Source organism: Miscanthus floridulus, chromosome 1 (assembly GCF_019320115.1).
Source record: "Miscanthus floridulus cultivar M001 chromosome 1, ASM1932011v1, whole genome shotgun sequence".
Classification (NCBI taxonomy): domain Eukaryota; kingdom Viridiplantae; phylum Streptophyta; class Magnoliopsida; order Poales; family Poaceae; genus Miscanthus; species Miscanthus floridulus.
Window position 1 is genome coordinate 69,165,003 of NC_089580.1, and position 13,676 is coordinate 69,178,678.

Genomic DNA, 13,676 nt, shown 5'->3' on the forward strand with positions numbered 1-13,676 from the left:
GCTACAGGTTGGATTGCGCATTAAGTGTAATATGTATGGTTGTCGCATTACACATCAAAAGAAGGAATCAAATACGTGGTGCAGCGTGGGCTTCCACTATCTAATGTAGGATGATTAGCATATGTTACGTATATTGATCTAGTTGTTGGCGCTGCTAGACTAGGGGTCCCACCTAACACACGATGGCCATGACCCAGTGCCCCTATAGCTTTGGTTCAACCAATGAAAATGGCGTGGTAGTTAGGCCAACCAGGACCCAAAAGGGTCCTTGGCGATCGACCACCTAGGGAGGGAGTGTGCTTGGCCAAGGATGCCCCGCGCCAAGTATTCCTGTACCGAGTATAGGACTAGGTCAGGCGGGCGGGTCCTTGGGAAGGTGCATGGAGATTTTAGAATTACGCCTTCTCATGTTCACGCTTGGGTTAGATCGACAAACTAAATGAGATGGAACGGTTGGAGAATGGGAGTGGACATATGCTATCATAATTACCTGCTCTTGTCCCATTCGTAGATATGAATCGGGTTCACTGGGTTGTTGTGCCTGCATCTCAACGGCTTGACTCCCAAGGCATGAGGACGACAAGGCAGCCCCCACAACATGACAAAAGGGCATGCCAACCGCGAGCTAGCACGCGTCAGAGAGGCATTTGTTAGGAGTATGTGTGGGTGACCGATTCTGAGGGTTTGTAGCACCTCCTGAGGGGGGGGTATAAAAGGTGGCTTTCTGGGAGGGGGAGGATTACAAAAGAACAAAGACAGTACACACAAAGCTCTACCTTACCTAGGATATACAACTTTTACCCTAACGAGGGCAAACCGTCGTACATCATCTTCCACCACCAACACCAATGGAATCAGAAATAACTATGAGTTTGGCATCCATATAATTCGATTGTTGATATAAGAAAGAACACACAAAACTTGTAGAGGGTGTGGTGTTGGGCTCATATACTCATTTTGTTAGAAATGGCATGTCTATTTCAGAATATGAGGGAGTCACAAGAAAGTACTCCCTCCGTTCCAAATTATAAGTCGCTTTGACTTTTCTGGTACACTCATTTTGCTATGCATCTAGATATAATAATATGTGTAGATACATAGCAAAATGGATGAACAAAAAAAGTCAAAACGATTTATAATATGTAACAGAAGGAGTATAGTACAACCTTGAATTTCCACTATTTGACGTGGAAAGATTATAATGTACGTCATGTGTTTGCATGTGCAATTCTTGGAAGACTAGGAACAATCATGAATTGACATGTATATCCTAAATTTAGTTGTTGGTTTGAGGAGGAAACAACAAATACACAAAGGTTGAATAGAACTAGATGATATTATGCTAAGGAGCAATTTTGATTGGGCAATCGATGTATCTATTATATCTATTCTTACATATATGGAAATATAAAAGTAGGTCAAGTGTAAGAAGCAGCGTGTGTGCATTACTCGTCAAAATAAAGAAAAAAAACTCTATTTAACATAGGTTGATTGACTCACACTATATATGTTATGTTTCTTAATTATTTTAGATTCCAATTTTTTTGTTTGTGAAAGTAGTTTCTTATGTTGATTGTGCAGTGGTCCGTTGTGTTGTGTGTGTCATGCGATGTACATACACCAAACCAATGCTATGAGGTTGGACTGGATGATAAGTTGTTACATTACATGTCAAAAAGCAAAACAGATAAGCGTGCATCATGGGTTTCCACTATTTGATGTGGAAGAATTGGAGTATGTTACATTGTTTGTATTGGCATGGGTACATTGAGTATAATCAAAGATAGCATGTATCCTCACTAAACCTAGTTGTTGATACAAGAAATGAAATTGTACAAATATCATGCATTGTACACCAAACCAACAGTACAGGTTGGATTGCATGTGTAAGTCTAAGATGTGTGATTGTTGCTCTACACGTCAAAAGAAGAAATTAGATATGTGATGGTTGTTGCATTAGACGTCAAAAGAATAAATGAGATATGTGGTGCACCGTGGTTTTTCACTGTATGACATGGGAGGATTGACATGTGTTATAATGTTGTATTAGTTTGTATATTGATCTAGCAGGATAAAAGATAACTACGTGTGACATCTATATCATCAATAACTTGATTGTTGATACAAGAAACAACACACAAAGAATGTACATGGAAAGGTGTGGTATTATGCTAATGACCTTCATTTTGTCATGCAAAATTTGTCATGTGTCTATTCTAGGATATGAGAAATGGTAAGAAAGCACATGTCACCATGAGTTATTTATCGTGTTATACATAATAAGTCATGGTTATCCTCAACTCCAAACATAGAATAACTATACTGGTCACTAATAATGATCATACGGTAGATGCACTTTTTTCCAGTACTATGAAAAAGGTTCTTGGCACTAACTTCGATCGTTCTTGGCATCGGGGGCAGCAGGAAAGGGAGAGCGAGAGAAAGAGAGAGAGAGAGAAAAGAAATGGGCCGGGCTGGCCAAAACCTAACTCACCCTGTCGCGCCAGCCCGCCTGGCGCGACAGGGCGGATCCCATGCTCCGCCACGTCAGCTCGGGTCAATTACGGACGCCAGCGTGGGTCCCCTTGTCGCGCTAGTGCATGTGGCGCGACCAAAAGGGTCACTTTGTGCAATTACTTTTTTTAGCGATTAGTACTAAAATATTGATTAAAAAGGGATTAAAATTAAAAAAAAATCCACCACAGGTCCACAAGTGATGGCTGTTCACTTCAAAAATAACACTAACACGAATCTTCCATAGAAATCAAAAGTTGCACGCAGATGCAATAAAAAAAAGGGAAATCTACCCATACTGGTTTAACATTTCAACACAGCATAATCAACAAAATTTGACACTAGAAACAGTAACCACATGATCCACATTTCACATTTGCAACAGGCTACCAAATGTTGGAATTAAATTCCCTGAATCATAAAATTAAATTCCCTGAATCATTAACAGCATGTTATACAATAAAGTGCAGAGTTGCTCTGATGTTCAGAGCAAAGGTATTGCTTCTCCCTAAGTTCAATGGCCTGATATGCAGCGTGCACAGAGCTTTAATCTACCATGATCCTACAGCGCCCTGGGCTGGGTTTTCGAAGTGGGAGAAGCCCCAGTACGTCTTCAGGGAGTACAGTGGGTGGATGGTTGGTCCTGCAGTTGTGATCCTGGCAATCTGTCATTCAACAGCTGGTTAGAGCAATCTGTAATCATATGCTGAATGTTTACATGTTCAGCAAACTAAGCACATTAACCATGATTAATGGGTTGATACCTGTAACTTGTTGATAGATGACCTGTCACGGTACAGAAGGACCAGCAAGCACTTCTCAACCAGCTTTACAGCTTCTTCAAAAGTAATATCCTCACGCCATTCAGCACTAAGTATTGGGATCGCCAGATGATTTCCAAATCCAGTAGCAACATAGTTTTCCTCAAAATGGGTACCAATCATGTTAACCTGCACAGGCCAAGAATTAGGCATAAGATGTTGACAATCCTAATTTTAAATCTCACAAAATCAATAAAAAGAACCCAAGGTTGCTAGTTAGACAATCGATATGCGACATCATACTTAGTATGGGAGTTGCCGCTGATCTGTGGCATCTTCTAGTGGCAAACTGGCAACAGTTTCTATTCCCAAGTGCCCAGTGAAAAGTAAGATACTATCATTTGAAAGAAGAGCATACCATGCCAAGATACTTCTCATCACCCTTTGGACCCTTTTTAGGATCAAACTTGTTGCGTCTGTTGTACATTACTCTTGTCAAATAACTGTGGATCTCTTTGGGGCCCAAGGAGTTTCCATCATCCCACATATGATCAGACAAACTGAAAAGAAAGGGCCAATGAAGAGTTTCAAATATCCATAGCATTATAGAGAAAAACATGAGTTCGCATTATGAAGTTCCATATTCGCCCATTAGTTATGGAACACTTTTCTCGAACACATTAGTTAAGGACATACGTTAGTTCATCCAGATAGTGTAAAATCTCCTGGAAATCACTGAACTCTCCGCTTGCTCCAATGAGACCATGCTTGCCAACTGCCTTAATGCGTTCCACACTCTTGTATCTCAAAGTTGACCCACACGAGGCTGCAAAAAGAAGTTAATACTAAAGTTCCCATTGTGATAATGGTATCTGTCTGTGCAGATGAACCGGGACTAACCTCCAGTGTCACATGCCATGATGACACCATCCTTGTATTTCAAGGCATAATGGTATCCTATTCGGCTGATCCAGTTTCAGCTGATTTCAGCAGATTTCGGTTGATTCAATAGTGTTCTGTGAGAGAGAATAAACTGAAACAAGCTTAAAGTTGTTCAGCCGAACAGGCTAATGCCAATCACATACGGATACCTACTGATGTGAAACAATGACCGGAGTATGTGAATGGATAGGCTTATCAAAAGCAATGCACAACAATAGAATCAAAGAAGAGTTGAATAGAAATGCCACACGGCAAGGAAACTTGGACAGTAGTAGAGGTGTTCTGAAAATAACAAGCACACAATTCATGCCAGTCATATTGCCCTCACAGAAAACGTTAGAAACAAAGGCAATAACCAGGATACTGTTCACAGCTAATACTTGTAACAGTAACAGATATAGTATCGCCAATAAGCTAAAAAATTGTAAATGTGTATATACTAGGTCAATGTGCAGTAGTATAATCCAGCTTAGAAACATTGAACAGTATAGAATGACAATCACTTAAAAAAACTAGCCCATTGTTGCAATGGTATGATCACACAGCAAATTAACTTATTAAGCGTAAACAGAAAAGGCAAGGGGCTGGCAGTAGATAGAATAGAACATTCATAACCAGAACTCCAGCAGTAAAGAAAAAACATATTGTGGGAAAGTACAAAAGCTCAAGATCTTACATGGTCAAGGTGCGCTGGCAGTTGACATCCTGCATAAATAAAGATGAGTTAAATGCACCAGAGGTCCATTAACTTATGAGCAGGTTTCATTTAGGTCCATCAACTATAAAAATGGATTTTTAGCTCCATAAACTTTATATGTCATATCAATTAGGTCCATATGTTTTCGCGTGGATTTCTCATACTCACGTGGCTCGCTGCCATCTAAAGCAGCTCTAGATAATGCATTTCGCCAAACAGGCTGTGGGCGAGCGCCACTGCCTTCGGTGCCGACACCGGATCACCACGCCTGCGATCAGGGCGCTAGACATGACGGTGCCGGGCGAGGCCAGCGCGGCGTGCCAGGTGCGCCATGAGCGGGCGGAGCGAGCACAGCATGAGCGCCACGAAGGCGGCCTCCGACGCGAGGATGTAGACCGAGAGCGCGGCGCCGACGAACACGCGGAGCTGGAGGAAGGCCGCGCGGCAAGGAGCCGGCGGCGGGACGGCAAGCTCCAGCAGCGGCACAAAGCTGGCGCGGGCGTACCAGTACTACGAGGTGCCGCGCCTCGCCATGGACGGCGCGGAGAACCTGCTGTTCGCCTGTTCCTGAAGGCGGCGGCGTACGTCGCGTCGCTACCGTGGCTTGAGGACGCGGACACCGCCTGCGTGCTCTCGTCGGCCGCCAAGTGCAATGACTTCGCGCTGCAGCTGGGGCGGGGCCACACCGTGCGGGATGCATTCCTCGGCGGCCTGGAACTTGAGCCAGTCACAGAGGGAGATATGGTGATGCAGTGCCTGGACACCATATGCAGCAGCAGCACTGGCGTCGTCAAGACATTCGAGAGCGCGCTGTACGAGTCTCATGGCTACTCGCGACTACAACGAGCCCCTCCAAGTGCGGCACCGTGGTCCTTCTACCGGTCCAGCATCGCCGAGTTCGTAGCCACGTTCATCTTCCTCTACGTGTCCGTATGTGGCTCCGTGCTCACTGTGATGGGCATCAGCAAGTCCCCCTCCAAGTGCGGCACCGTGGGCATCCAGCAGGGCATCGCATGAGCGTTCGGCCGGTGGCATGATCTTCGCGCAGCATCTGCACGGGCACGTGCTCCGCGAGGACGATGGGCACGTCAACCGCGCGTGTCCGCCGAGGGCCACGGCGAGCCTCCCACGCACGTCCGCTGGCGCCCACGGCCACACTCCCACGGCGCGGAAGTCGAGCTCGAGGCCGACCAGGAGCAGGAAGAGCAGCAGGCTGAGGCCGGACACAGTGTCGAGCGCCGCGGTACCTACTCTGCCTGCTCGTCACGGCCACAGCATGTTTAACGAAATGCATTGCCAAGACACGCTTTACATAGACAAATCAGCAAGCCACGTCAGTATAAGAAGTCCATGTGGAGGCATATGGACCGAAGTGATACACTTATCATAAGTTAATGGATCTCTGGTGCATTTAGCTTAATAAAGATAGTAAACATATCGGTATGATCGACAGCATAATTGAAGACACAAATCATCACCAGTGCTAGCGCAACAAGAGCACCTGAGTCCAAAAAAATTATTGTAGGCTGAGGGGCTCCCCTGAAATACAGGTAAAACTAAAAATTTCTAACAATGTTTCTTGGGCAAATAAAATTAATCAAGGGCAACCAATGCTAACGAAAGTAGACATCCTTTGCTCTCCCACAGATGTATCTAGTGGCATGAAAATGTTTTCAATCAAGATTCTAATCTGTCATGGAGCAGAAACAGAGCTCCCTCAGAATCTACGTGCGCGTTCTCCACAACGTGCTACAGTGATGTTCTCGACAAGAAGGAAAAGGCGCGCTCCAGAATAAACACAGGAGGAGGGATGCAGGGGTGGGGGAGTACCATGGAGCTGGAGGGCTGGACGAGGAGTTCCTTCTTGTGATTGAGCTTCTCCACCTCAGGCGGCGGATTCAGCACGTCGATGTCGTTCTGCGCCTCTGCGGCACCTGCAACACCACCACTTGCAAAACCACACCGATCAGAACCCAAAATCTGACCAAGAAAAAAAGAAGAGCAAGGGACCGGAAGTATTCTGTCGGAATGGGTCGCTGTGCGTACAATGGTGGCAGGCTAGTGTTCGCTCCGCCGGCTCCACTTTGAAGGAGAGGATCTCCGGCGAAGGAAGCGGCGGCAGGGCGTCCGAACTCGGGAGTCAGGGAGGCAGAGCAGAGGGTTGCGGTGGTGCTTGTAGCGGAGGGTGAAGCGATCTGCAATATGGACTCGGATCTAGAGAAGGTAGGAAGAGGAGGAGAAATTCGGAATTGGAAAAGCAAAACTTGCAGTCTTGCAGAGGAAGAACCAGCAGAAACGGCGGAGGAATCGGAACGAGTTCAGAATTCAGAGTCTGTACCTTTTTTTTTTTAATTCACACAAAGTCGACATACGGAGTACGTGGGCTGGGCTTGGCCTGACGCCTGAGCTTGATGGGCTCCCCGCACGACTGCACAAGACGCGGCATGCCCGGCCCTTGGGATGGTCCTGTGCCGTCCAAATAGGGCCAAATGGCACCAGGCCGCCAACGAGTGCTTGAAGAGCATCTAGTCCGCGCGGCCGACGGCGTATCCGCTACCGCCATGGTGCTTGACGAGTGAGCGACTCCACGATCGACCTACTGAGCTGAGACAACAAGCACATATTCGAGCTGTCGTGCGCTTAGCAGCCTGGGAACCGAAACCTGGCCCACGTTTTCCTTCCCATGTTTCATGTTCGGGAACGTCTACGGTCCGAAAACGCGAATGTTTCTGTTCCCACGTTATAAAATGATATTCAAGTTTCCGTTCTCGTTCCGGGAACGGGGCAGAAACGGGAACATGACTGCTAAGGTCGTGCGTGAACGATATCGTGGACGGCCAGACCCAGGCTGCGTGGTCCAAAGCGCGAGTGTATTGACGGTCGCCGCTAGCTTTTGACTGATCGACAGCATGCATGCGTCAAGGGTGAATGAAGTCTTGCTTGCATCTCATGTGCATGCATGCTTTGCACGGTCAGTCATGCCGTTGGAGAACACGGCACCGTCCATCCGGAATCGTTGCATCTTTAACAGGAGAACTCACGTTTCGATATTACATAAAAAATAACCAATGCCGACTCAGCGGTGCACCTTAGGTGGCCTTGCGTCTTCGCGGCTGCCTGGGCGAACCCGTTCGGCCGTCCGCGAAGAGTGCGTCCAATGCTTCGGCGTTGGACGCAGTCAGGTTCCCGTTGAAGATCATATCAAAGGCCTCCAGTTCCGACGCGGATGGCGCTGATGGACCCTTGGTGTAGCCCATACGCTGCATGATTAGGACCTCACGTCGCTTGAAAGTGGGTACTCGAGAGAGGCTTTGGGCCGCCAACCGCCTGCTTTGCCAAGGCAACACCGCCTTCGCAGACGGCTGCTTGGGCGGCTCACGAATCAGCGGGGAGTCCCTCTTGCGCACCACTTTCTCGGTGAAGTTGTGAAGTGCGTGCATAAGTTTTCAGCGCATTTCTCTTCTTTTCTTCCACCTCAACATAAATCTGATACGACATCTTTTACAACCCATTTACATCATCTTGTTTATTGCTCTAAAGTATAGACGACGATGATTCTTCAGGGGAAGCAAATCGTTTGCAATAGAGACTTGCGACGTGCTTGGTTCTGCAGGGCAACGCTGCACTCGCCTCGCCTGCCTCACACGGCACCGAGGTGCTCATCAGGGCAAGAGTGTCAATTAGCTCACCTAAGCCAACAAGAAAAAAAAAATTATCCACACAAAAACTGAGGTGAGCTAGGTACACATCCAGACACCTTGTTCACTCTGATTCCTAGCTTGGCGAGGTGATACATTGCTCGGCAAAGAATCAAGCATACTCTTATCCTTCTTCGTTCACAAGGGTCATGGACTCATGGGGCTGCTCTGCTCCACTCCACCTCCCCCAGGCAAATTCTGGCGAGCTGCAACCTGCAGCCTGCAGCAGAGGCGTGAGTCGATGGGGTGTCGAGGCCTTGAGGAGGGAATTGCGGAGTATACTGTGCTACACACGGTTCGCGCGCGCAGCGTTTCCGTTCATGGGATGCGAACGTGAACGTGCGATGCGACATGTCGCCGGCCGGGACGTGGCGCTGAGCCGGCGCCCAATTCACCGTCGCGTGCGCGCACGGGGACCCGGGCCGCACCGCACGTACGCCGCGCCCCGTCGGCGATTTCTACTGACGGATCCCGTGGGGCGGGTGGGTGGAAGGAGCTGGTCTTCCTTCCGAGTTTCGGATAGCCACCCTTTCCTCTGGCGGAACGGGCACGGCAAGCGTCGCGAATCACGAAAGACAAGTTAGCCGCCGCATTTTCTCTGTCCCAGCCCAGTCATGCAGCTCAAACGGGCGAGAGCGAGCGAACGGCGGACAGCGAAGCGGGGCCGGTCACGAGCGAAAGGTGGCGAGAGCGGCGGCGCCAGGCTTTCCAGGCCAGACGGGAAAACGGGCAGGAGCGGCCGAGCGGGGGATCGCTTTTCGGTGGCGGGCCCTGTTTTCGGGGCAGCCGTCGCCGATGCCTTTCGGTTCGGCTGTGACGGAAAGGACCAAGTTGAGGCGGCGGCTAGGCGAGCACGCCATCAGGTGAAAACATAAAGGATGACTGGCACGATTTGGGATTTTGTATGGGACACCATGCGGCATGCGCCGGTGTTCACGTTACCTCTAGTAGTACTAGAAAATCTGCACACCCATCACATCCCTGGAGGCCTGGACAACAAAACGTCATCTGCACTTCCGGTAACGCGGCAAGTAGTGATGACTCCGTTCCAACAAGGTCACAATTGCTGAACTTCGAGATCATCTTTTTCCCGAGCAGCCTAGAGAATGTGTGCTAGACTATTCGATGGTGAAGCTTTGGTATTTGCCTGTTTGGTTTGCACTGTTCACTCACACTTTTCCCTTGGAAACGAAAGATCTGATGGGAGATTGGTATGTCGACCCCTACTTTCTTGCTGGAGGAAGGAGGATATTCACATCATATGCTCGCCCAACCTCACCAACGAATACTTCTGTTGTAAAAATAAAAACAAGTGCTGGTCTCTAGCCAATCCTAGCTAGATGCATTATTTGGACAGTTAGACCAAACAGGACATGGCTTACCCCAGGTTTTCAAGTTTAAAATCCGGCTGGTCATCACCTCAATTCAGTATGCTTTCGCATCCGCGCATCAGAAGGGTACACGAATCATCCCCATCAAATGGGCATGAAAAAAAGAAAGAAAGAATGAAACGAACGAGATCAATGGCAATGGCAGCTCTCCTGCGCCCCCGCGCTCGCGCAGGGGGTCCGGGCCTGGGCCTGAAGCGGCGCTGGCGGCACGCCGCAGGCTCTCCGGAGCTCCTCGTACCTGCTGAGGTCGAAGCCCCTGGCCCGCATCACGCGCTTCTGCTTGGCCGCGAACCGGCTCTCGAAGAAGCCCTCGAACGACGGCTCCTTCTTGGTGCGGAGGAAGAAGGCGTAGCCGGCCATGAAGTACATGGACGTCACGTAGAAGCAGATGGGCTCCATCACGTCCCACGACAGCTCCCAGAAGGTGAGCCGCATGAACCCGGCCGTCTGGACCACCAGGTACGCCAGCCCGCACCACAGCTCCCGCCGCACCTGCGCCGCCGACGCGCGGTCGATGTCCGCCTTCTGCGCCTCCATGGCCTTCAGCTCCTCCTCCCTTGCGGGGTCGCTGCTCTCCGCGGTGACGGGCAGCGCTTGCCGCACGGGAATGGCATTCTCGATTGCCTTAACGACCTGCGGTTGTCATCAGAGACAAGACAAAACGTTCCCACGATTTACTTGGCTGCTCTTCTTTTTCAAGGGAGATCCATCAAAAGAAAGAGCAATGCTGATAGGAGAAGACAGCATCCATGAAAGACCAAATGAAATGCAAATGCCTCAACCTTTGGATGTTATATATATGCTTATGCAGTAGTAAAAAAAAAACAATACAAGTGCTTCAAGCTAAATGCAAATATTATTATGTTTTTGGAAGTAAGAAACTTTTTGCCTCATGGTTTGCAATAGATAAGCAGTTTGCACAAGGAAATAATGCACATGCTGACGTGGGAATGGCTTGTGCAAGGTATAAGATTGTTTAATTGGACATGGAACATGTATGGCGTGTAAAGAAAAATGCAGTTAATTACAAGAGTAAATCATATGAAAGTTTTCAAAACTGTCCTTCCTGCAACAGCCCACCACGGCACCACCACTACCATAGGGACATATTGCCAAATTGTCTGGCTGTAGCCACCAAACACAACTAGATCAATCAAGATTTTTTTTTAAAAAGGTTCAAGGTGCTTCTAGTGCTGCCTACGAATGCTATGACCCAATCTGGCTCACATGCCATGTGAAGTGTTCACCCAACTTTGTTTCGGTCACCCAAAACAAAAGAAAAGTAGATTAGCCATAACTTTTGAGCCCTGCATTATTAGTATCCTATTATTCACATGGATAGTGGCGCTAATGCATTCAGCTAGAAAAAAAGGGATTAACAATAATAAGTTAGTAACTAAAACATGGTCTGATAAACTTAGGATGTAACTCAAACAGAAAAGGTGAAAAAAAAAGCTATTTCTATCTGATGTAAAAAATAGAACTCCCATAGTTCTTTAATCAGAGGAAAGATATTTTCAAACAATGAAATTTTTGTGGTTTACTCCCCCAAAATCAGAAGATTCCCCTACGCTAAATCAAATCAAAAGTAGTATAAACTTGCAAATTAACAATTTTACCGTACAATAAACTAGCGACAAGGACAGCTCATGATAGTCTAGCTGGTGTCACGATTGCCAGAAAGAGCAAATGTACTGGGAAATAAGTTATTGGGCATATATGTATTAGCTAACTGACAGCTTTTTTTTTGGGCTATATACGTAACTAATTTTTATACAAATTGAAAGGTTCATCATCATCAATTCAACCCTCCACCACTGGCATGTGATGGGGCTACATCTGTAAATTTTCTATTGAAACACTATACTTTGCCAATATATAGTTACCAAATGAAATACCAACTTCTTTTTTTTTCTCAAAATTAATGGTGCCCAGAAGAAGGCCAGGTGAATTCGCCTGATGTTCATTCATCGGAGTTAAGATTCAGATTTTTTTTTTCCCAATCATGAGGTGTACCCTCTCAGATTTGGAGAGAGGGGTTAAATTTAGTTTTTTTTTCTCTGGTTTTTGAGAGAAGAAAAACTCCCATCTTGGAGCGGAGTAAAATTGCCCAAACTTTGGGTGGCAACATCTCTTATTATCGTTTTAGAACAGCGCCCTTTCTTTGAATCTTTTCCTGTTGGGAAACATAGAAAAAAAACACGCGGAAAGTCTCATCAGATCTCTGTGGTTTCCAAATGAAAATCTCTACCCGGTCGCCCGGAAAGAAATTTATCAGCACACAAGAGAGAAGTAAAGAAACCAACGTGTCTTTTCTCTTTAAGACATCCTAACTGCAAAAGCAAAAGCTAGACAAGGGGAAAAAATTGAAGAGAATTCAAGCAACATTAAGCTGATGGATGGATTTGAATTGAAATGAGCAAGATAAGATAAGAAGATGGGGGCGAGAGAGAATCGTACCATATCGGGCCTGAGGAAGACGGTCTTGCCGAGCACGATGACGGATCCGGACTCGTCGAGCGCGCGCGCGACGGAGGGCCCCGCGTCCGGGCCGGCGGCGTCGCAGCAGAGGCGCAGGAAGTCGGCGTACGGCACGGCGCCGGCGCCGGACGCCCGAATCCGCGCGCGCGCCGCCTCCATCTGCGTGGCGCGCAGCACCTTGCGCGCCTCCTCCACCGTGAGGCTCGCCGCCGCGGGCAGCGCCGCGTCCGTCGGCTCCCGCCTGGCCGGCCCCGGAGCCGGCGCGGCGGGCGGGACGAGGCCGTCGAGGTTGATCCGCGGGAACGCGAAGCCGACCCCGAGGTCCCGGATCCGGTCGGCGCCCAGGGGCATGAAGCCGCGGTCGGGCGGCACGGCGGGGCGGAACGCCGGCTGCTCCTGCAGGAACCGCCGGAGCACGAACGACGACGACGCGAAGCGCTGCGCCACGGCTCTCCTCAGCACGGCCGCCATTGCTGCTGACGCTGCTGCTGCTTAATGGGCCGGTACCAAGCTACTCCGATTCGACGGGAGATGGATGGAAGAATGAACGGGCTGTAATGTAATCAATCAATGGAGGTGGGGTGCGGTGGTGGATTTGATTCGAGGGAGGTGGGGGTTTGCAGGCTATTTATACCACCCACGCCACGATGACAAGGACGCGACAGACGATAGCAGCCGTTTGCCCCGCTTGGGCGCTGTTGGCATGTGTGAAAATATTACGGATATTTTCCGACCGTATTTAAGACCGAATTCGTTTAGAGAGGTTTAAATTTGTCCGTATTCGAGTCTCGATATTCAACATTCGATATCATATCCGTATTCAAATACTCAAATCACATATTTATGATGTCGATATCCAATCGTATCCTATCCGACATGGTTGACACTATCTGTATTCGAATCCGAATCCGAACAAAAATATGAAAACAAATATAATATCAATGATATTCGTTCATATCCGATCCGTTTTCATCCTAGTTGTTGGGTCCAGCTCGTGTTCCTATTCCTACCTCCAACACGGTCCAGTCTGTTCGGTTGGCTGGTTCATATCGTTGCTAATTCGTTTATACGAGAGAAAAGTACTGCTAACTGATTCGTATAAATAGTGTGCATGTAAGGGGCTGGCCAGCCGAACAAGCGGCCCTGCATTCCAGTCCTTTGGGAGCCAGCTCAATTTACCAATCGTTTTGGA

The 13,676-nt window shown here is 48.1% G+C and overlaps 2 protein-coding genes across 4 annotated transcripts; both read right to left on the reverse strand.

The window, feature by feature from the left end:
- Positions 1 to 2,881: 2,881 nt before the first annotated feature.
- Positions 2,882 to 7,136, reverse strand: LOC136486606 (proteasome subunit beta type-4-like). 3 transcript variants are annotated; one of them, XM_066483548.1, is made up of 7 exons: positions 6,961 to 7,136; positions 6,745 to 6,848; positions 4,176 to 4,922; positions 3,972 to 4,101; positions 3,694 to 3,835; positions 3,279 to 3,464; positions 2,882 to 3,179 (listed from the first exon to the last, which is right to left on the reverse strand). In XM_066483548.1, exons 3-7 carry the CDS (start codon positions 4,192 to 4,194, stop codon positions 3,066 to 3,068), a joined length of 591 nt encoding a protein of 196 aa, XP_066339645.1. In that variant the 5' UTR covers positions 4,195 to 4,922; positions 6,745 to 6,848; positions 6,961 to 7,136; the 3' UTR covers positions 2,882 to 3,065. The 3 variants fall into 3 exon arrangements, with proteins under 3 accessions (XP_066339645.1, XP_066339654.1, XP_066339659.1); XM_066483557.1 differs by having other exon boundaries at positions 6,745 to 6,862; XM_066483562.1 differs by lacking the exon at positions 6,961 to 7,136 and having other exon boundaries at positions 4,176 to 4,308; positions 4,894 to 4,922; positions 6,745 to 6,758.
- Positions 7,137 to 10,015: 2,879 nt separating this feature from the next.
- Positions 10,016 to 13,083, reverse strand: LOC136535727 (calcium uniporter protein 2, mitochondrial-like). The gene is made up of 2 exons (XM_066528099.1): positions 12,464 to 13,083; positions 10,016 to 10,636 (listed from the first exon to the last, which is right to left on the reverse strand). The coding sequence occupies exons 1-2, from the start codon at positions 12,953 to 12,955 to the stop codon at positions 10,133 to 10,135; spliced, it is 996 nt and encodes a 331-aa protein (XP_066384196.1). The 5' UTR covers positions 12,956 to 13,083; the 3' UTR covers positions 10,016 to 10,132.
- Between the last annotated feature and the right edge of the window lie 593 nt (positions 13,084 to 13,676).